Raw genomic sequence first — 20,539 nt, forward strand, 5'->3', positions numbered from 1 at the left:
AAGGCGCTGTAGAAGACTCCAACTGCACACTTCCCTCGAGGGAATGCAGCGGAGTCGAGATCCTTGGTGTCGGGAGAAGCCAACTTCCCGGGGTCATCGGCATGAAAGGAATGAATAGTACCTGAGCAAAATGAGGTGGCAAACCTCCAAGGTTGAAGGAAACCGGTCCCATGGGACCAACAGGGTTAGCCGCCCTGGCAAACATGCCGTACATCACAATCAAGAAATGCAAAGGATTCGAACCTGGAGCCGGAAAGGGTAGGTACGGACCTGGTGCCACCGGTTCAGAAACAGCCAGAGGAAGCTGCGTGACTGGCTCTAGTTGCAGCGCCGACAACACAGAAGCCGGGGATGGAGCAGCCGAAAGCGAAGGCGTCACTTCTCTTGGCATCGGAGAGTGTGCCGGAGTCACCTAAGGTGAAGGGGAAGGTGAGACGTCATCCTTTCTGTGACGCCAGAGTACCAGGGACCCCGACCTCGGTGACTTGCCTTTAGACGAACGACATCTGGAACCATGACGTTGCGTCTTCTTGTGTTTCCTTGACGACTTCGAAGTGGTCCGACGAGAGGCACCAATGGCAATCATCATGGGGTCAGTGATGGACATATGAACCCACATTTCCTACACGGCTTGAAACCAGATTATTTCTGAGCAGCTATGTCACTGCTACAATTTCAGGAGGAACGTGCACCAATAAAACTCAGAACGCAGGGCCCTGGAAAAACCATTATGTGTCAATGGCGTGGAAAAAAGGGAACTGACGTCACCACCCCAACAAGGTGTTCTTATTGCTCCGATGACATTGCGCGGGGTCGCGAGTGGAGTCGTTCCATTGTGACGTCCTTGCCGATGTGGGAGAGCTATGGAGCAAAGTTTCAGTGGAATGCTGCGCATGGGGTAATTCATAAGGTGAGGAATCCACAGGCAGATATATCCATCAGAAATTATTCTTCCTCACAACAGCTTTTAAGTTAGCTCATGCACCGCCTCCCTGGCTCACCAATTCAGTGACATGTGCAGGGTGAGCCAACACATATTAACAACTTCACTGAAAGGGACAGTCTGTCATTGTCTGGGGTCCACCATCAAGCTGAAGGAGAGCTAGCATAAGCGACTGGTTCAACAACTTATGCACACCAATAGCCTTCAGTTGCAGAAAAGCCCAAATGCACTACATTTACACAGCCTTCAACATATGGTTGTTCCTCCTGTCCCATAAACACTGAAGACGCAGTCATGTCTCGGGCCAACTGAAGCAGCAAAGATGAGGCGCTTGCTGTGAGTTTGAAGCTCTTATTAGGGAAAATGCACTGGCAGCAAAGTGGGGCTACAATCAATGGATTTTGATTGCTGGCCTTCCTAGCTGAATTAAATTCTCACTGATTTTCAATTTCATGCTCTCTTTTCAGGATTATGCATGTTTTCAAATTAATAAATATATTTCTGATGTACAGCTTTCAAGATTCGACATAGCAATAAAAGTTTTCAAGATATTCACTAAGGACTATCAAAATATTAACAAAGAATGGAAAAACATCATGCCCACTTGATGCGAAGTATCATAATGCAATACCCAGTGCCAACTAGGAACTCAGGTTCATATTATTTTCCCCTGTCCCTAGGATGGACTGGCCTACTAATTGTTGTCTAAGACGCACACTGTTTCTTTAAATCTCAAATGCTGGTCAATATATTTCAGGATTTCACCAAAAGTATTCACCAAGTCACTTACCTGTGATCTCTGGGTCTGTGGTGCAGAAGCTGGTATCTCCAAGTGCGCTGGAGTGCCAAGGCGACTGTTCATGAAACGTGGTCCTTTGAAAGACCGATGACTTGTCCTTCCTTCAATCTCTAGATCTAAAATTAAAAGTAAATGCCTCAGTCAGGCATCTCTTTCTAGAAGAAAAACATTTGTAGGACACAAAGCTGATTCCGGTTGTTTTTTTAATTCACTGAATCAAACTGGATTTTGCTCCCCTCTAAAAGAAATAGAATAGCGTGTCTCATTTTCTTGGCCTACTTTCAAGACACAGAAGGCTGAGTTGCGCCTGTGACATTCTATGTTGTTGTACGACTGCAATAAGTGTTTTGGCAGAAAACATTTCTGCTTGTGTTCATATTATTAAGATACAGAAAGAAACAAGGAGAAAAAAAGAAGATGTTAACAAACTGGTAACAGTTTTGGTAAGAAATAATGTAACTGTCTTGAGTCTGAATCCTAATTCTTGACCTACTTTTCATTGTCAAGGAGCTGAACATGCATTGGCAGAGAAAAATATAACAGTACACTGGATGGAAAACATGAAATAAAGACAGCAGGGAACATTTTTTAAAACAGTGAAACCGATCAAATAAAGCCACATCACAAAGCAACAGATGATATTCTTGGGATTCACTTAAAGTTGGGCTTAAATAAGCAAAAACTCTACACTATACCTTGAAAAGAGCGAGTCATATCCCAAGCAGACTTGCTTTCTCTGGTTTCCTCTTTCTTTGTTGATTTTGTGGTCGACATTCCATTTCCCATTTCCTGAAAAGGCAAATGGAGTTCAAAATGTGGTCATGTTAACAGCTTTCCCAATTCTAAATACAATGTGAGAGATTAAATACAGCAGACTACAACAGAGACAATTAAAAATGTTGTAACTGAATCCCACAGAAGCTGGTCATTATAAAGTACAGCCAAAAAGAATGCTTCTAAGACCAATGCATTATCTGGAGAGATGTAATACTTTTTTTTTATAAGCAATTTTATTGTTTCTGACAATAAACAAACACCAGCAATACAGCAGTGGATTTTGACGCTAACAACTCACAGCTAAATGAAAGAGCAAAGTCAACATACTTGACCTCACAAGGTACCATTGAATATGAGCAATGTGTACAGAATTGGACAACTCCACGGCACCCACCCACTTGCTCCACACCCTCCGCAGGAGCTTCAGAGATTTGGGCTGCAGCATAGATCGGAATTCGTGGCCTGCAGGTCCCGCTGAGCAGACGACGGAGGAGCATTGGATGAGGAGCCAGTTGAGTGATGCCGGAGGCGGGGAGGAGAGTCCGAAGGGCTAGAGGAGTTACGGAGTCCGCGAGCAGCCAGGCTTGATGATCTGGGTGGTTCCGTGTGGGACAGGCGTCTCCTGCCGGATTGCGTGCGCCTCCTGCGCTGTTGCTTAGGTGATCGGGGTCTCGAGGACTGAGAATCCGGGGGCGCGGGAGACAAGTTTCGCCGCTGTCTGAGGGGGCGCTCCTCCGTCAGACACGCCCAAGCCGCTTGGGATGAGTGATTGAATTGAGTTTTTCCCTGAAAAATGACACAGAGGCGGGCCAGGAACTGGAGCTGGTACTGCAATCCCAGGTTCTGCAGTTTGTTCCTGACATCCATGTGTGAGCAGCGTTGGTCTTGCAATTCCTTGATGTAGTCAGGGAACACCATGATGGTGTGGTTCTGGAACTTGAGAGGTCCCTGAGAGCGTGCCTCGCACAGGATGGCATCCCGGTCCTTGAAATTAAGGATTTTTAGTATGATGGGACGTGGTGGAGCCCCGGGCGGTGGTTTCGGTGCAAGAGACCGATGGGCTCTCTCCACCATGAACCACACAGAGAGGGTGTCTTTAGGCATCCATGATGAGAACCAGGATTCGATGAAGGTGGATACCTGATTTGTCTCGACCCCTTCGGGGAACCCCACCAGGCGAATGTTTTTGCGGCGTGCTTGGTTTTCTGCATCCTCTGCACGCCGGTGTAGCTCCCTGGTGTGCGAGTGCAGATTGGCCACTTGCTCTTTTAACTGGTGGATATTGTCTTCCGCTGTAGAGATGCGAGATTCAGCGGCCGCAATTTGGGCAGTGGCGTTGCGGAGGTCTTGGTGAAGAAGGTACACATCCACCTTAGCTTCACCGATCTTCCCCTCCACCGATGCCAGCGAATCGCTAATCGCTTGGAGGATGGCCGCTAAATCTTTACCCGGGAGTGGGGGCCCCTTCCGTGTGGCCAGGTGGGTCGTGGTCAGAGGTGGTGAACCAGTCCATTTTCGTTTGCGTGGGGGCAGTCGCAGATTTGGAGGTCCCATCTCTCCCCATGATCGTCGTCCCGGCTCGCCCCAGTGGGGGTTCAGAGTCCAGGGAGATGGGCACAAGGGCCACAGCAGCCCAAGGGCGGTCAAGTGCCCTAAGTGATGCTGCATGAGTCTTTCAGGGTCTTGGGCCACAAGGAATGGTCAATGGATGCTGGGAGGGATAATGCCGCATGGGGGAGTCGCTTCAGAAGGATCAGCGGAGATGGGGGGGGGACTGCTCCCGGGTCCCCCCACTGCTCGAGCAATGCAGCCGATTCCGCCCTCCGCTCCAGTCATCCGCGTCGCACGCCGGGTGCCGCCACTGCAGCGTCTCAGCGACCCACCTCCGCCAGCTCACCGGCCAGATGTCACAGGGGGGTAAGGGTCCTGTCGCCGGTAGAGAGCCCCAAGAAGAGCGGACCAAGCAGCCTGAGGAATGCGCCCCAGAGAAACCAGCACAGGGAGCGGAGAGTTACTGCTCCGCACACCACTGCTTGAAATAGCGGTCAAGAGAGGGAAACAGGGTGCTCCACCTCCACCAGGGCCGGGTCAGGTGTTGGAGAGGGCCACCCCTGGCGACGATACCAGTGGACAGTCCACCCGGGGACCGGTGCTAGCCCGTCTCAAAGGGCCTCAAAAGCAGGGAGGGCGGCGAGCCCGGGGTGGCTACCTGAGGCGAGCGCCCGGAGGAGGACGACCACAGCCACTCAGTCACCAAGGCCTCTGGTCCACCCGGCCCCAGGGACACCCAGCGCGAGGGCTGGGGAAGCCCAGGCCAGAGTCTGGGGACGGGACACCCGCTGCTCGAAGTAAGCAGCCGATCGGACCTTCACCGCCCCACCTAACAAGCCAGGCCCCAGGTATAGCAGGTCACTTCAGCCACAGCAGTCAGAACAGCCCCTTGTGCCGCTACCCTGAGAATGATTGGGGGGAGGGAAGCCTAAGAGATGACCTCCCGCACCACTGCCCGACCTGACAGCCGCTCCCCAGCCCCGTCCCCACTCACCGGGCGGCACCGTCTTCAATGTGCCGAAGCCGTTTTCAGTTGCAGGAACCAGCCTTGTGATCTGGCCGTCGGGTTGATGTCTCTCAGTTCCGGGAAGCGGCTACCTCGTTTATCACCACCAGGATAAAGGACGGCCTCCCGAGGGCCCGGTCATAGTCCACAGGGCCCAGAAATGCAGGTGTCGCCGTCCACTGCGGGACCCGCCAGGCTCATAGGCCGCGGGCGCCGGAAGCCACCATCTTGCACAGCAGGAGCCCAGGGACCCCGGATACAGGTCAGGACAGCAGCCGGCCAGGAGAGCACCCCCAAGGACCAGTGGTCCGCTGCGCAGGGTCCCCGGCTGAGTATAAGGCACCTGGCAACCAGAGCTTCACGGTGAGGTCAGCCACATGCAGCTGCGGGTCCTGAAGGAGACCACCACGAGGCGGCCTCAAGGGCCCCGCCGGGTCCGGAGCCAAAGCAGGTCCCAGGTGTCAGGAATCGACATGCTAGGGTCCTCAGTATGGCGGGGACCCACGGTGTACTAGTTGAGGGTATGGATGGCAGCCGCCGGTATCAAGATAGAAGCGGATGACGGAGGGGCCAGAGCACTCTTAGAGTGCGACCGCCATCTTGACGCTTAAGGCCACGTCCGAGATATATTAATATTATAGCAAAACAGTGCTTTTTTTGGGAAATAGTCCTAAAGAGCAATTATTAAAGACAAAACCTATTCACAGATTTTGAAATATATCCATAGTTGGTTATGTGTTCTTAGGCTTTCTGTGTCCGGCATAGACATTTTGCTGTATATAATTAACCATGATCTGGTGTCCTTGCGAACTGAATGTATAGCATATCAAAGACTTACAGTTGTTGCAATGTACCTGCTTGGAAAGCTCTTTGAGAAAATTCTCTTCATCATCTTCATCTGAAGACACTGCTTGTGGAGGTTCATATTCGACAAGAAACACCTTAGTAACAATTCCGCTCTCCCTGTTATCCCTGAAAGAGTACAAACAGGTGGTTAGTAATTAGACACTTGAACCCAAAGGGACTAAATACTTTATATTAGACCTAATTGATTTTCGGTTTCCTTAACCACCTACATTACAATGAAAAATTGTCTCTCTGATTGAAGAAAAAGGTGCCAAATAATTTTTGGGGACTCACAAACAGGATACAAACAAACCTTCAGTTATATAATCACTAGCAGCCCGTCCCGACGTTGTCCGGGGCAGAAATAGAATGTGTGGCACATCACTTACAATCCCTGTGACATACGTGATTTATAATGAAAGTGTGAGCAACTGTGCCTCTGAAAGCCTTTTCATTGTAGTCATTGGAAAAAAGTAAATTGCGAGGTTAGCAGCATTAGGTAAGTATCACAAAATGTAAGATTATTTCGGAGCGTTATTTATCATTGAGCTTACACGTCGTTATGTACCTGTTTATTGAAGTTGGTGCTTGAGCCCCCGCCTGAGCACCGGAGCAGTATGCAAAGCTTTGTGATCCCCGCTGTTAGGCTGAGTGGCTTGAGCCCCCGCGTGAGCACCGTAGCATTGCCGCGGCCCATTTAGCTTTGCCCATTGGTGTTTGGCCTCACCCCTCTGACAACGTCCAGGAGGCGCGCCCCGTGAATGCGGCGCCCATTCAGGTTTTGCCACGCACCTCTGACAACGGCCAGGCCCACAACGGAGTAATGTGAAGGTTTTTGTTTACAATGCCGTTTTCACTTTTACCAGTAATGACGGGGAATGGCGCGCCCCGTGAATGCCGCGCCTATTGGTGTTTGCTGTTTGTCCACGCCCATCTCGCAACGCCCACGCCCACAAGGGAGTCCTGTGAAGGTTTGTTTGCCGCGCCCTATCGCTGACAGCACAACGCCCACGCCCCCAAGGGACTACTTTACGCCTAAGGTTGTTTTACCTTTGTAATGTATATGGTGGCCACTTGTATAGCCTATGTCCATCTGCTGCAACTGTCCTTTCCAATGCTGTATTGGGTGTTGTGATTGGTGCTGTGGTTCCTGAGATTACCCGCCTTAAAGGTTTGGGCTCTCTCTTTATTATATTAGTATAGATGGAAAATGCTACTGACCAGTATGCATCTGTTTTTGGCATGTAGAGCTGCAGAGTCGTACACTTAGCATTAGATCGCCACCTGGTGTTGGGTTTGGATGATTGCAGGTTGTTGTCGTCTTGGAAGAAGTATTTGTAGTCACAAGATAGGTGACTCCTCCCTTGGACAATACTGTGCATGGTCATCGACTCCATCCTCAGATTGTTTTTCGCCATGATGGGAAATGATGGAGTTAGTAGAAGTAAAGAGAAAGGATGTCCATCCGTTTGCATCTAAGTAAGATGAGAACTGGAACGGATACAAGTCCCGGGGAGGCGGGAGGGCGTGTACAACTCTGCAGTTCTACATGCCAAGAACAGATGCATACTGGTAAGTAGCATTTTCCGTTCGAGGCATATGAGCTGCAGAGTGTACACTTAGCATCAATTGTGCAGCAGTGTCTCCCCTAGCGGTGGTTGCTTGTATCCGTTGCAGTAGTTTGAAACAGTGTTCTAAGGACAGCTTGGCCCACCGCAGCTTGCTGCTTGGCCTGCACATCAACACAATAGTGTTTAGTGAAGGTGTGTGGTGTAGACCATGTTGCTGCCTTGCATATGTCCTCTAGTGGTATATTTCCTAAGAAAGCCATAGAGGCTCCTAGTTTGCGAGTGGAGTGCGCTCTAGGAGGAATTGGTAGTGTGCGTTTAGCTTTTTGATAGCATATTTGCATACACTTTACAATCCACCTGGCAATCCCCCCTTTAGAGATGGGGTTGCCTTTGTGTGGAGGAGAGACAGATACAAATAATTGTTTTGTCTTTCTAAAGGATTTAGTCCTATCTCTATAGTATAACAGAGCTCTTTTAACATCTAAGGTGTGTAAGGCCCTTTCTGCAACAGAGTCTGGGTTTTGGAAAAACACAGGTAGCTCTACAGATTGGTTAAGATGAAAAGGAGTGATAACCCTTGGCAGAAATTTTATATTAGACCTAAGAAACACTTTATTAGGATGTATTTGAAAAAATGGTTCTTATATTGTGAATGATTGTATTTCACTAACTCTTCTGAGAGAGGTGATGGCAACAAGGAAAGCAGTTTTCCATGTTAGAAATTGCAATTCACATTTGTGTAAAGGCCCGAAAGGGGGTCCCATGAGTCTTGTAAGGACAATGTTCAGGTTCCATACAGGAGCAGGTGGTAACCTAGGTGGGATTATTTGTTTTAATCCTTCCATGAATGCTTTGATTGCAGGTACTCTGAAGAGAGATAGATGTTACCTATTCTGTAAATAGGCTGCAATTGCTGCAAGATGCAGGCGTATGGAAGAATAAGCTAAATTGGACCTTTGTAGATGTAAAAGGTAATGATATTTTGGATGGAAGCATCCAGTGGATCAATGTGATTATTGTTACAATATATTACAAATCTTTTCCACTTAGCAGCATAACACGCTCTGGTAGTGGGTTTTCTAGCTTCTTTAATGATGTTCATACAGTCTGGTGGTAGGTTTAAGTAACTAAACTCTAAGACTTCAGGAGCCAGATCGCCAAATTCAGTTGGCTTGGTTCTGGGTGTCTTATTTCTCCATGGTTCTGTGTTAACAGGGAGGGTGTGAGCTGTAACTTTTGATGTGGAACCAGCGAGAGATCTAGTAATGTGGTGAACCACGGCTGACGTGCCCATGTGGGAGCTACTAGTATTAGTTTGCGAGACTGATGTCTGAGTTTGCGCACTACTAGTGGAATGAGTGGGAGAGGCGGAAAAGCGTACGCAAATCTGCCTGACCAGTTCATCCATATCGCATTCCCTTCCGACCATGGGTGTGGAAACCTGGCGGCGAAGGTTGGGCATTTTGCATTTACGTGGGTGGCAAACAGATCTATCTGTGGATGCCCCCACATTTGGAAGAATGGCTGAAGAAGTTGTGGATGTATTTCCCATTCGTGAATCTGTTGTGGCTGCCGACTCAACAGATCTGCTATCTGATTGTGAATTCCTGGAAGGTGTTCTACTGTCAGATGTATGTTTTGAGGAATGGCCCATCTCCAAATGTTCTGTGCGAGATGGGACAGTTGCAGAGAGTGTGTCCCCCCCTGTTTTTGTATATAGAACATGGCTGTCATATTGTCCGTCCGGATTAAGACAGCTTTGTTTTGTACTTGCAATTGAAACGTTTTGAGTGCTAGGAAAATTGCTAGCAGCTCTAGGTGGTTGATATGGAACAGTCTTTGTTGGTTGTTCCATTGGCCTTGTGTGGTATAATGTATGAGATGGGCTCCCCTTCCTGTGAGGGATGCGTCTGTCGTGAGCACCATCTGTGGAACAGGCTCGAGGAATGGCCGTCCTCTTGTCAAGTTTTTGGTGTTCCACCATTGCAGAGAGCGATATGTACGGCTGTCTACCAACACCAGGTCTGTGAGCTGACCTGGTGGAGAAGTGTGGCTCAATGGTTAGAGCGGCAGACCCTGATGCAGAGGTCTAGCCCGGGACTAGGGTTCAATTCCCCGCCTCGGTGGGTCTTGGGCTCAAAATTCCACGGACCTGAAAATTCTCGCCTCGGTGCCTATTCCAATCATGGAGTCCCACTCTGCAACTCTGGGCAATAGCTTGCTTAATCTCCACAACGGCCTCCACAACGCTAAGGATGCCTGGCCTCCACCTTGGGGGTGCCCAGTAGTGGACACCTCACAGGGAAAGCCAGGATGGGTTCCACAGCGGTATTCGTACAAGCGCCTTGAGACCCTTGCGGGTGAGTAGTGCGCTATACAAGTATCAATTTACATTTTTTTTTTTTTTACCTTGAGCCTGATTCCACTGTTGTGCTAGACATTCTTGTAATGGGCACATTTGCAGTCTTGCATATGGTACTATGAAGATGCAAGATGCCATCATGCCTATTAGTCTCATGAACACTCTGGCTTGGAGAGACTGCTGGTGTTGAAAAATGGAGACTAAGGTCTGAATGCTCTGTATCCTGGCTGGACTGGGATACGCTAGAGCTGTAGATGTGTCTATGGTAGCTCCTAGGTACTGATGCACATGCGAAGGCTGCAGGTGCGACTTGGTGTAGTTTATTGTGAACCCCTAGTTGTGCAATGTTTGAATTGTTTGATTTGTGTGTTGGACACATTGACTGAATGATGTTGCTTTTATGAGCCAATCGTCGAGGTAAGGGAAGACATGTATCTGTTGTCTTCTGAGACGTGCCGCTACTACTGCTAAGCACTTTGTGAACACTCGTGGTGCTGTTGTGACCCCGAATGGAAGGACTTTGAACTGATAGTGCTGTCCTTGTATGACAAACCTTAAATACTTCCTGTGAGCAGGATGTATAGGAATGTGAAAATAGGCGTCCTTTAGGTCTAGTGTTGAAAGAAAATCGCTTTGTTGTAGTAGTGAGAGTACTTGTTGCAGAGTGATCATGTGAAAATGATCTGATTGTATGTAATGGTTGAGGGGCCGGAGGTCGAGAACTGGCCGTAGTGTCCCGTCCTTCTTGGGGATTAGAAAGTACAGGGAGTACACTCCTGTTCCCTGTTCTTCTAAAGGAACTAATTGAATAGCATCCTTTTGTAGAAGCGCTAGAACTGCCTGTTGAAGCAGAGTCAGATGGTCTGTAGACATTGGACGCTGCCCGGGTGGTATGTTTGGGGGGGTTGCTGTGAGTTCTAGGCAGTAGCCATGTTGGATAATCTGTCTCACCCACCTGTCTGTTGTGATAGAATTCCAGACAGGTAGGAACTGTGATAATCTGCCCCCCACAGGAGTGGAATGCTGTAGGGGAAGCAGAGGGAAGTCACTGCTTGGGAGTGGAAGAGGAGCGGTTGTTGTTGTTACCTCTACCTCTTCCCTTATTATTATTGCCTCTGTATCCTCCTCTAAAGTAGCCTTTGTTAGAGGAGGTCTGTGTGTGCGTTTTGAAAGATGAAGTTGTACCTGCACCGGTTTGCTTGGAGCCTCCTCTATAAAAGGAGTGGCGAAAAGAACTTCTACTCTGTGTGGATTGTAATGCTCCCACAGACTTAGCTTTGTCTGTGTCCTTTTTCATTTTTTCTAGTGTAGTGTCTACTTCCGGCACAAACAATTGGTTTTGATTGAAAGGATGGTTCAAGATGGTAGTCTGCACCTCCGTCTTAAACCCGGAAATGCGTAACCACGCATGTCATCGGAGTATAACACTAGTATTGACTGCTCTGGATGCTGTGTCAGCTACATCTAGTGCACATTTAATTGAGGCATTGGATATTAATTTGCCTTCTTGTATGAGCTCTTTTGCCTGATCTCTGTATTGATCTGGAAGGTGCTCTAACAGTTTTTCCAATTGATCGTAGTGAGCCCTGTCATAGCGTGAGAGCAGGGCTTGTGTATTTGCTATGTGCCATATATTTGTAGCCTGCGCAGCAATCCGTTTACCTGACGCATCAATAACCTTGGATTCTTTGTCAGGAGGGGACATGTCACCAGAAGTCTGGGAATTAGCTCTTTTCCGTGCATTGGACACTACTAGGGAGTCGAGTGGCAGATGTCCCTTAATATAGACTGGATTAGATGGTGCTGGTCTATATTTCTTTTCTATTCTTGGATTTAACACTCTACAACGCACAGGGTCTTTAAATATTTCCGGAGCATGTTTAATGACTCCTTTGATCATGGGTAGTATTTGTGTAGACCTTCGTGACTGCTCAAATGTGTCTAGTAAAAAATCCTCCTCAATGGCATCAGAGTGCATTGTAACCCCGTGGTAAAGGGCAGCTCTATTTAAGAGTTGATTAAACCCAATGCTATCTTCTGGAGGGGAAGGTTTTGTTGGGTAGGACTGAGGATCAGGAATGTCAGGCACATTATTTGGTGGGTACTCATATATATCTTAATCTGTAGGATATGTATCTGGGTTGATACCTTCATTTACAGGGTATGTGTGTGGGTCGGGTGTGTCATCCACCCCACCTATATCATACTCATCATCAGTGTGGTGTGATGATGCAGGAGATTGAACAGGAGAAACTCTTGGTGAAAAGTAAGGAGGAATAGGGGAGGAAGAAGGTAAAGGAGAGGAAGGGTGCATTGGCGAAGTTGCACAATCCTTCTTTTTGGCAGGAACCACAGGTAGAAGTGGTGTATCTGCTGGTCTCTTCTGTGAGGAATAGCTTCCACATGTTCAGTCTTTGGGTTGATATAGACCTTCTTTTGTTTAGGATTTGGTCTAAACAGTTCTTCTTCCTCTACAACCTTGTTCGGCGTAGATTTTTTCTGTGCCGAAAGGGGTTGTTTTGTGTTTTTTGCTGTAGGAGGCGTTACAGAATCCCGTGGCTAATTTTTCGGTGCCGAAGGTTGTTTTCGCTTGGTAGGCTTGTTAGAGGGTTTAGGGGGCTCTGAATCAGGCCTTGGAGTCTTTGGTACAGAGGTTGGAGTTTTTGGAGTGGAAGCAGGTCTCGTTGGCTTTGAGGCGTCGGACGTTGGCTTTCCATCCTTATTCTTGGAACCGGAAGGTTTCGGAGCCGGAGCTTTTTGCAGGTCTGGTACAGTTTTTGGCTTCAGTACCGGTGCATCTTTAGGTTTGGGTGCCGAAGGATCTTTGTCTTTGGGCACCGAAGGGTGTTTTGGCTTCGGTGTCGAAGAATCCTTTGGTGTTGAAGGATGTGTGTGCTTCGGTGCCGATGGAAGAGGTGGAATTGGCACGTGTGGCTTGGTCGGTGCCGAGGCACCGGAAGGCGTAGTCGTTTTCCTTTCGGAGACGAGCCCAAAGGCGGGGCGTCTGAGGGAATATTTCGGTCTCGACTGGGCCCCATGGGCGGAGTGCTGACCGTTGCCTTTAGCTTGGGCAGTGTCTGTGGTGCAGGGGCGGCAAGAGTACTCACGGGTTGACGAGATGGAATCGAGCCATCTGAGTCCTCTGCCTCTGATATGATCTGGAGATCAGGCGAGTCTTCGGCGGCGGCGAGTGGAGCCTCGTCCTTGGAGATGTCTTCTTCGAAGATCTCCTCCTCGAAGATGGCCTCTGGTGCTGGGGCCGTTCTCCTCATCTCTCGTGTCGACGGGCCCTCTGATCCCGAATGGTCTTTTTCGATCGGAAGGATGCACAAGCTGTGCAGGTCGACTTGTCGTGTTCCGGTGATAGACAGAGGTTGCAGACCTCGTGATGATCGCTATGAGGGAATTTTGCTCGACATACCGGGCATCTCTTGAATGGAGTTCTGTCCATGAGGCGTAGGCCGTACGGCGCCGATAGGCCCAACGGCCCGCTTCGACGCACCGGAATGTAGTTGATGGTGTCGAAAATAGTCTATTCAAAGTCGATATCATTTGTATAAAGTTTTTACGCTTCGAAGTTGCTGGAAAAGTTTTTCTAGCCGGAGCGGAGAACTTTCATCCGAACCCAGTGGCGGAAAAAAACAATCTGAGGATGGAGTCGATGACCATGCGCTGTATTGTCCAAGGGAGGAGTCACCTATCTCGTGACTACAAAGACTTCTTCCAAGAAAACAACAACCTGCAATCATCCGAGCCCAACACCAGGTGGCGATCTAATGCTAAGTGTACACTCTGCAGCTCATATGCCTCGAACATATATATATTGATACCCCTCGGTTCCTTTTCGCCAGAATTTGCAGCGCTCTCTCGCCGGTTTGTAAATCCCCGCGGCAGAACCACACCGCATTTAAATCCACAACCAATTCCCCCGCTGGGAGAAAAACGGGACGAACCCGCGTTTGTCTTCACTTATGTGCTTTTTTATTTAATCCTCACAGCATGGAGTTTCTCAAGCAGGCAGGCACAAATCTACACGTTTTGGGATAGCATGTCCCTTGTTCACGATCAATTTGGCTCCAGGCTCTCAGTTTCAATATAGTGAGTCACATTATTACATCAGTTCCTGTTTGATGTTATTTTGGCCCTCAGCCTTCTGGATGATGTAGTTTTAAAATTTTTTTTTTATACATATCCGTCTGCATAGCCTATGTCCTTCTGCTGCAACTGCCCTTTCCAACGCTGTATTGGGTGTTGTGATTGCACATGCACATGTGTGAGACGACGTGCATGCATTGAGGGCATCTAAGACCCACATGACCTTATGAGATATTACGCTGACGCTGCAATAATTAGCGTTATAGCTGATAAGCTACATTGCATCATTACTGCGTCGAAGCACCAACGTTTCATGCATAACCACCAGGCCAGTGTATTGTTTCTCGATGAGCGTGAAGAGTGGTTGTCCCAACTAAGTGTTTCTGACTCAGATTATTTTACTGAATTGTGACTATCATCATTGGCAATACAACCACTGAAATCAACGGACTCTTCATATTTCTCAGGAGCCGTAGTTATTAATTTAGGTCATTATTTTAGTTTATTTGTGTAGCCTTTTATTTAAGTTGATTAAAGTGGCTTGTTTCTTTAGCGTGGTAGCGTGTTTGTTAAATTTTTGTCCACAGGGTTATTTGAGAATGACTGCTGCTAGCATGTTGCAACCTCCACAATGTTATCAGAATTGGGGGACCACTGTTACTATGGAAAAAATGGAAACGTTTTTGGATTCCTACTTAATAGCTATAGGTGGGGAAATGTTTTCTGCACTAAGGAAACAAGGGATTTTGTTATACACCCTGGGTATTAAAGGAAATAATATTTATGGAAGTTTGGATGAAATTGTAATTGTAAATGGAGAATGTGAGCCCAGGGATGTATAAGAGATGTCGTCGGTGTATTTGGAGAGATATTTTGGGCCACATAATAATATAGTCATGGAGAGACACACATTCTTTATGAGAGTTCAGACTAAAGGAGAAAAGGTGGGAAACTACGTTGCTTCATTGAAAAGCTTAGCTCGTACTTGTGAATTTGGTGAATTAAGTGATTCCCATACTCGTAATCAATTGTTACGATGCACCAATAATCCTAGAGTTCAGAAAAAACTGCTGGCTAAGTATCCTACATTGAAGGAAGCGGTTGACTTTGTAGAAGGTATGGAACACACCATTTGTTGGGCAAAGGAAATGCGCAGTACTACAGCGTGTACAATGGAGAGAATTACTGGACAAGCTGTTTAGAAGGATGGAAAGAAGACAGTAAGGAAACGATATGTAAGGTGTTGAAGGAAAGATCTAAGAGCAATTTGAGTTATTCAAAATTTTTGAGGGACTCCAATCTCACAAAAGATGTCAAGTTTAAATATTTTAAGTGCGGTAGTTCAAATTACCTTTCCAGTAATCCTATTTGTAATGCTCGTAATGTAAGTTGCTGATGTTGTGAAAAGAAGGGTCACTTTGCTTGTGTAAGAATGCCAAAGTTCATGGGTTTGTAAAAGCTCTTGAAATCAGTCAGAGTGCCATTTTGCAAGTGGTACCCTCTGTTTCTAATATTGGACTTGAAGAGGGGTAACTGGATGTGGGTCCTATCACTATATCTAATTGTGAAATCGAATGGATCTGATGGTTTTTGCTGATTCGGGCTCACCATTTACATTAGTGGGTTAAAAACTGGGAGAGGATTTATGGTGATGGTAACATACCCTATATGCCATCTGATATAAATCCTGAGGGATATGCAGTTATGAATATTGATCTTCTTGTATATACCCTCATGAACATTAATTTCAAGGGAGAGAGAGACTGTCAGGAATATTTATGTTGCCAAGAACTGGGATAATCTCGGGGCGTGGCTTAGCGGGCGATCATGGCGGACGTGGCTTGCTAGAGCTCCCGCCGGCCCGATACTTATCCTGTGATTTCTCCTGGCCCCCGGACCCGAATTGTGCACCACATCTGGGGCAACGGTGGCGGACGGCGCAGGGAGTCATCCGGTGCTGACAAGGACGCGCTGAGACCTCTCTCGGCGGTGGGGCGGCTTGGAGCAGTGGGCGGCCTAGTGCCGGTTGAGCAAGCCGGGGCCTCAATTTTGGCACATCCGGACTGGAGGTCTCGATCCGGGGCCTGCGGCGCTACCCTTTGGCCACAATCCTGGGCTGCTGGCTGCCGGCGACCTGCTGCGGGACCCCCCTGCCTCTTCTCGCCACATCAGCGGTGGGGGCTGGTGCCTGGGGGGGCCTCGGAAGACCTGCGGCCTACCTGGCCTTGGTGGGGCCGGGACCTCGAGTTTGGTAGTCCCCGCCCGGAGTTGTCGGCCCTGATCCTTCGGCCGGGTGAGAGCCCCCGGGGGCTGGGGCGTCGGTCGGGCACCTGGCCCGGATGCTTGCCCTTCCCTGCTCCTGCGGCCTACCTAGCCTTGGTGGAGCCGGGACCTCGAGTCTGGTGGTCCCCGCCCGGAGTCACCGGCCCAGCTCCATTGACCGGTGCCAAGACGGACGTGCAGTGCCCTTTCTTGAGGTGAGGCAGTTTGGAGCGGTGGACGACCTGGGGCCGGTTGACCGGGCCGGGGCCTCACTTTAGGCGGGCCCGGACCGGTGGACTTGATCCGGGGCCTGAGGCGCTGCTCTTTGGCCGTGATCCGGGGCTGCCTGCTGCCGGCGACCAGCTGCGGAATCCCCTGCCTTTCCTCGCCATATCTGCGGTGGGGGCCGGCGCCTGGGGGGGCCTCGGAAGACCTGCGGCCTGCCTGGCCTTGGTGGAGCCGGGACCTCGAGTTTGGTGGTCCCCGCCCGGAGTCGCCGGCCCAGATCCTTCGGCCGAGTGGGAGCCCCCGGGGGCTGGGGTGTCAGTCGGGCGCCTGGCCCGGATACTTGCCCTTCCCTGCCCCTGTGGTCGCCGGGGCGGCGGCCGGAGGACTCGTGGACTGGGCTAGAGTGGCCCATATCTGCGCCGTGCCAGTGGGCGCGGGGACGACCTACTACGCCCTGGTGAGGCGGCGTTTCCTGGGGGCCTGCCCGATCTGTGGGCCGGTGGCGTGAGGATCCCGTGTGGCCTGGTGTGCTCTAGACGCCCCGGCCGAGGCCTGGTTGGTGGACTATCGTGAGGTGCGGCCTCGCTACAGGTGCGTGATACTGATCTGCCATCTCTGCGGCCGCCATGACTCGGGGCTCGGCCGCCACTAAGACTGGACCCATTGATAAGTTCACCGGCCCTGGTGGAGGAGCTGGTGCGGCTGGCGGGGGCCAAAATGCTGGACCAGACAACGCGGCATTGCTGACAGCCATTACACAGTCCCGCGACATGCTGGATGCGAAGATTGGCGCGGTGGGTGCCGACGTGATGCTGCTGCGGCAAGATCTTCGTAATGCGGTCGCCCGCATTACTGAAACCGAGACCAGGGTCACAGCAGTGGAGGGAGATGTTGGTGCCCTTAAGAAGAAGATTGCCGACATGGAACAGACTCAGCGGGGCCTGGTGCTCCGTGTGGAAGATGCCGAGGGGCGGGCGAGGCGGAACAACCTGCGCTTTGTTGGCTTTCCGGAAGACTGCGAGAATGGGCCCATGGACGTTTTTCTGTCCCGGTGGCTGGAGAGCTGGCTACCCCCGGACTCCCTGTCGCGATGCTTCGTGGTGGAGCGTGCTCACCGCGCCTTGACACAGAAGCCGCCGGCCGGGGAGCGGCCTCGCCCGATCATCGCCAGGCTCCTCAACTTCCACGACAGGGACGTCATTCTCCGGGAGGCTCGGCTTAAGGACACCCTGCTCTATGACAATAATAAAATTATGATATTCCCGGACTATACCAAACTGGTCCACCAGCAGAGGCACTCCTTCCTGGAAGCCAAGGCCAAGCTGCGTGGCTTGAAAATCCAATACTCACTGCTCTACCCGGCCCGCCTCCGTGTGATCTTCAACTCCAAGACCCTCTTCTTCGATACGCCGGAGGCCGTCTTCAACTGGACCGATGAGACGGTCAGAATTCGACCTCATGTCCAACCAGGGCTGCACTCAGGGTCGTCGCGTGGCTCGTCTCAGGACCGGGGCAACCCGTCAGGCAGAGGGAAACGTCACCGCAAGTCCCGCTCCCGGCGGAGGTCCCTGTCCCGGGACCCTCTTTTAGGGGACACACAGCCCGATACGGATCAATCTGAACAAGGCTCCTGATCACCATTCACAGAGACTATCTGCTGGTTGCCTTTCCTATGTCAAAATATATGTTGCGGATGCTGAGCTGTGGTCGGTGGGACAGACATTGGCTGGTGCAGTATTGACTTCTTTTTGGCGAATACCGGGGCCATCCTGGTCTGGTACTTTTCTATGGTGCTTTGTTTATGACTCGACTGTATGTTTGTTGGGGTTCGGGGCCTGTACTATGGGCTGCCTCCTCCTGTTGGGACTGGGGGGTGGTTCAGGGAGTGTGTCTGGTTAGTTCGGGGGGGAACTAGTTGGGATCCCTTGGTATGGCTGGCTTTGGGCGCTGTGTTTTGGGCCTGAAGTACCGTATACCGCGACAGATACTTCATTGTTCATTGAGGTATGGGGGTGGGGGTGGGGGGTCTTGGGGTGTTTGGTTGCTTGTGGGTTGGGCCGGGGTTAGTGGGGTAGTGGGGTTTAGGGCTGTGTTCTGGGGGGTGCACGTGTTTCTTATGATGTTGGCAAACGGGGTGTTGTGGGCCGGGGTCGGGTACTGGGGTGGACGGGAACTGGCTCATCGTGACAATGGCTGAAGCTCCACGGCTTGTGTCTCCTGGCACTTCCATGCGTGTACTGAGCTGGAACGTCCGGGGGCTCCTAGACAAGATCAAACGGGGGGCTGTGCTTCGCTGGGCGAAAAGGGACTTGGCAGATGTGCTCTTTCTTCAGGAAACACACATGTTGGGTACTAGGGCACTGAGTCTGCAGAGGTTTGGCTTCCACCAGGTGTTTCATGCTGGCTTCACTAGGGGGTCGAGGGGCGTGGCCATTCTTGTTCACAGACGGCTGGCTTATACTCATGAGCGTCAATGGCTTGATCCTCAGGGCCGGTTTGTGTTTGTGCAGGGTAGGGTTGGTGTGGAGCCTGTGGTGTTCGGTTGTGTGTATGCCCCTCCCCCGCTGCAGTGGGCCCTTGCGGAGCGACTGTTTGCCTTATGGGCCGAGCTTCCCCGTTCCCTGGCTGTGATTGGAGGCGACTGGAATGATGTAGTGGACATGACCTTAGACAGACAGAGGGGACGAGGGGCCGAGGCTGTAGCCTCCCCTACTCGGCTGAGTGCCATGATTGATGGTCTTGGATGGGTGGATGTGTGGAGACATTTGCATGCGGGGAGGCGGGAATACACGTATGTCTCTGCTGTGCATGGCTCTCTCTCGCGCCTCGATTGTGTGTTTGTACCGGGGGCCTTCCTTGACAGGGTGCAGGGGGCGGCGATCCGGCCTCGCGGGCTCTCGGACCACTCCCCTGTGGCGGTGCAGATAGATCTCTGTAAGGCGCGCCAGCCGTTTCGGTGGCGGATGTCTACGTGGCACCTGCAGCGACCAGATTACTCCCAGCATCTGCGCGGTGCAATCGCCCACTACTGGCAGGACAACCTTACGGTGGGGATGGATGCAATCACAGTGTGGGAGGCCATGAAGCCCGCCTTGAGGGGTGTGGATATAGCCTGGTGCGCAACGGCTCGTCGGACTCGCCAAAACAGTATTACTGCTGCCGCGGTGCAGGTGGAGGCGCTGGAGGCGCGGCACAGGGCGGCGGCCGATGATGTGACACTGCGGCTGCTTTTACAGGCGCAACAGTCTTACTCCTCGGTCTTATTAGATGAGGCACGCCAGGTTTTGCTGGCTACGCGTAGTAGGGTATATCAGTGGGGTGACAAGTCTTGCACCATGCTCCATAGGCTTTGTCAGCAGACTTTGCAGCCAATCACCTTGCCGGGGCTTGTTGACGACGCAGGAGTGGCGATTACAGACCCCGTGATCCTTGCGGCGAGCTTTGCGCGCCATTATGAACATCAGTATGCCCCCCGGGAGAGCCTTTCCTCTGATGGCATTGAGGAATACCTCGCAGCGGTCCATCCGCGGGCGGTCTCCGATGATGTGCGTGACGCTCTGGAGCTCCCCCTGACGGCGGAGGAATTAGGCGACGCACTGGGTCAACTAAACGCGGGTAAGGCACCGGGGCCGAGCGGGTTCCCCAGCGAATTCTATCGGAAATTCCACCTGCAGCTTGGGCCACATTACAGGCGGGCGTTGGAACTGGCGCGGGAGCGTGGCACCCTCCCCCCAGACTGGCGACATGCCGAAATTGTGGTCTTTCAAAAGCCGGGCAGACCCCCCGAGCGCCATGAGTCGTACCGTCCCATCTCCCTTATTAATTTTGAAGCCAAGCTCCTGGCCAAGGCGCTTGCAAACCGCCTCCTCCCGCATATCTCAACCCTTGTCCACCCGGATCAGGCGGGCTTTATGCCACACCGGGCGACGCGGCACAACATTCGGCGGGCCCAGGCCGCGCTGGACGCGATCGGAACCACCGGGGATCAAGCGGCGCTGTTGTTGGCAGACATTGATAGCGCCTTTGACTCGGTCAGCTGGACCTATCTCTTCGCCCTCCTACCACTACTGAACTTGGGACCGGTTTTTGTCTCCTATGT

The 20,539-nt window shown here is 50.9% G+C and overlaps 1 protein-coding gene across 1 annotated transcript in view; it reads right to left on the reverse strand.

The window, feature by feature from the left end:
- Nucleotides 1–20,539, reverse strand: part of DZANK1 (double zinc ribbon and ankyrin repeat domains 1) — an 846,943-nt gene that overhangs the window by 605,918 nt on the left and 220,486 nt on the right. Inside the window, exons 4-6 of the mRNA XM_078648955.1 lie at nucleotides 5,931–6,048; nucleotides 2,438–2,531; nucleotides 1,734–1,858 (exon numbers count right to left, since the gene is read on the reverse strand). Of these exons, the coding sequence (XP_078505081.1) occupies nucleotides 1,734–1,858; nucleotides 2,438–2,531; nucleotides 5,931–6,048 (337 nt within the window). The remainder of the gene's footprint in view (nucleotides 1–1,733; nucleotides 1,859–2,437; nucleotides 2,532–5,930; nucleotides 6,049–20,539) is intronic.

Source organism: Lissotriton helveticus, chromosome 6, assembly GCF_964261635.1.
Source record: "Lissotriton helveticus chromosome 6, aLisHel1.1, whole genome shotgun sequence".
NCBI lineage: Eukaryota > Metazoa > Chordata > Amphibia > Caudata > Salamandridae > Lissotriton > Lissotriton helveticus.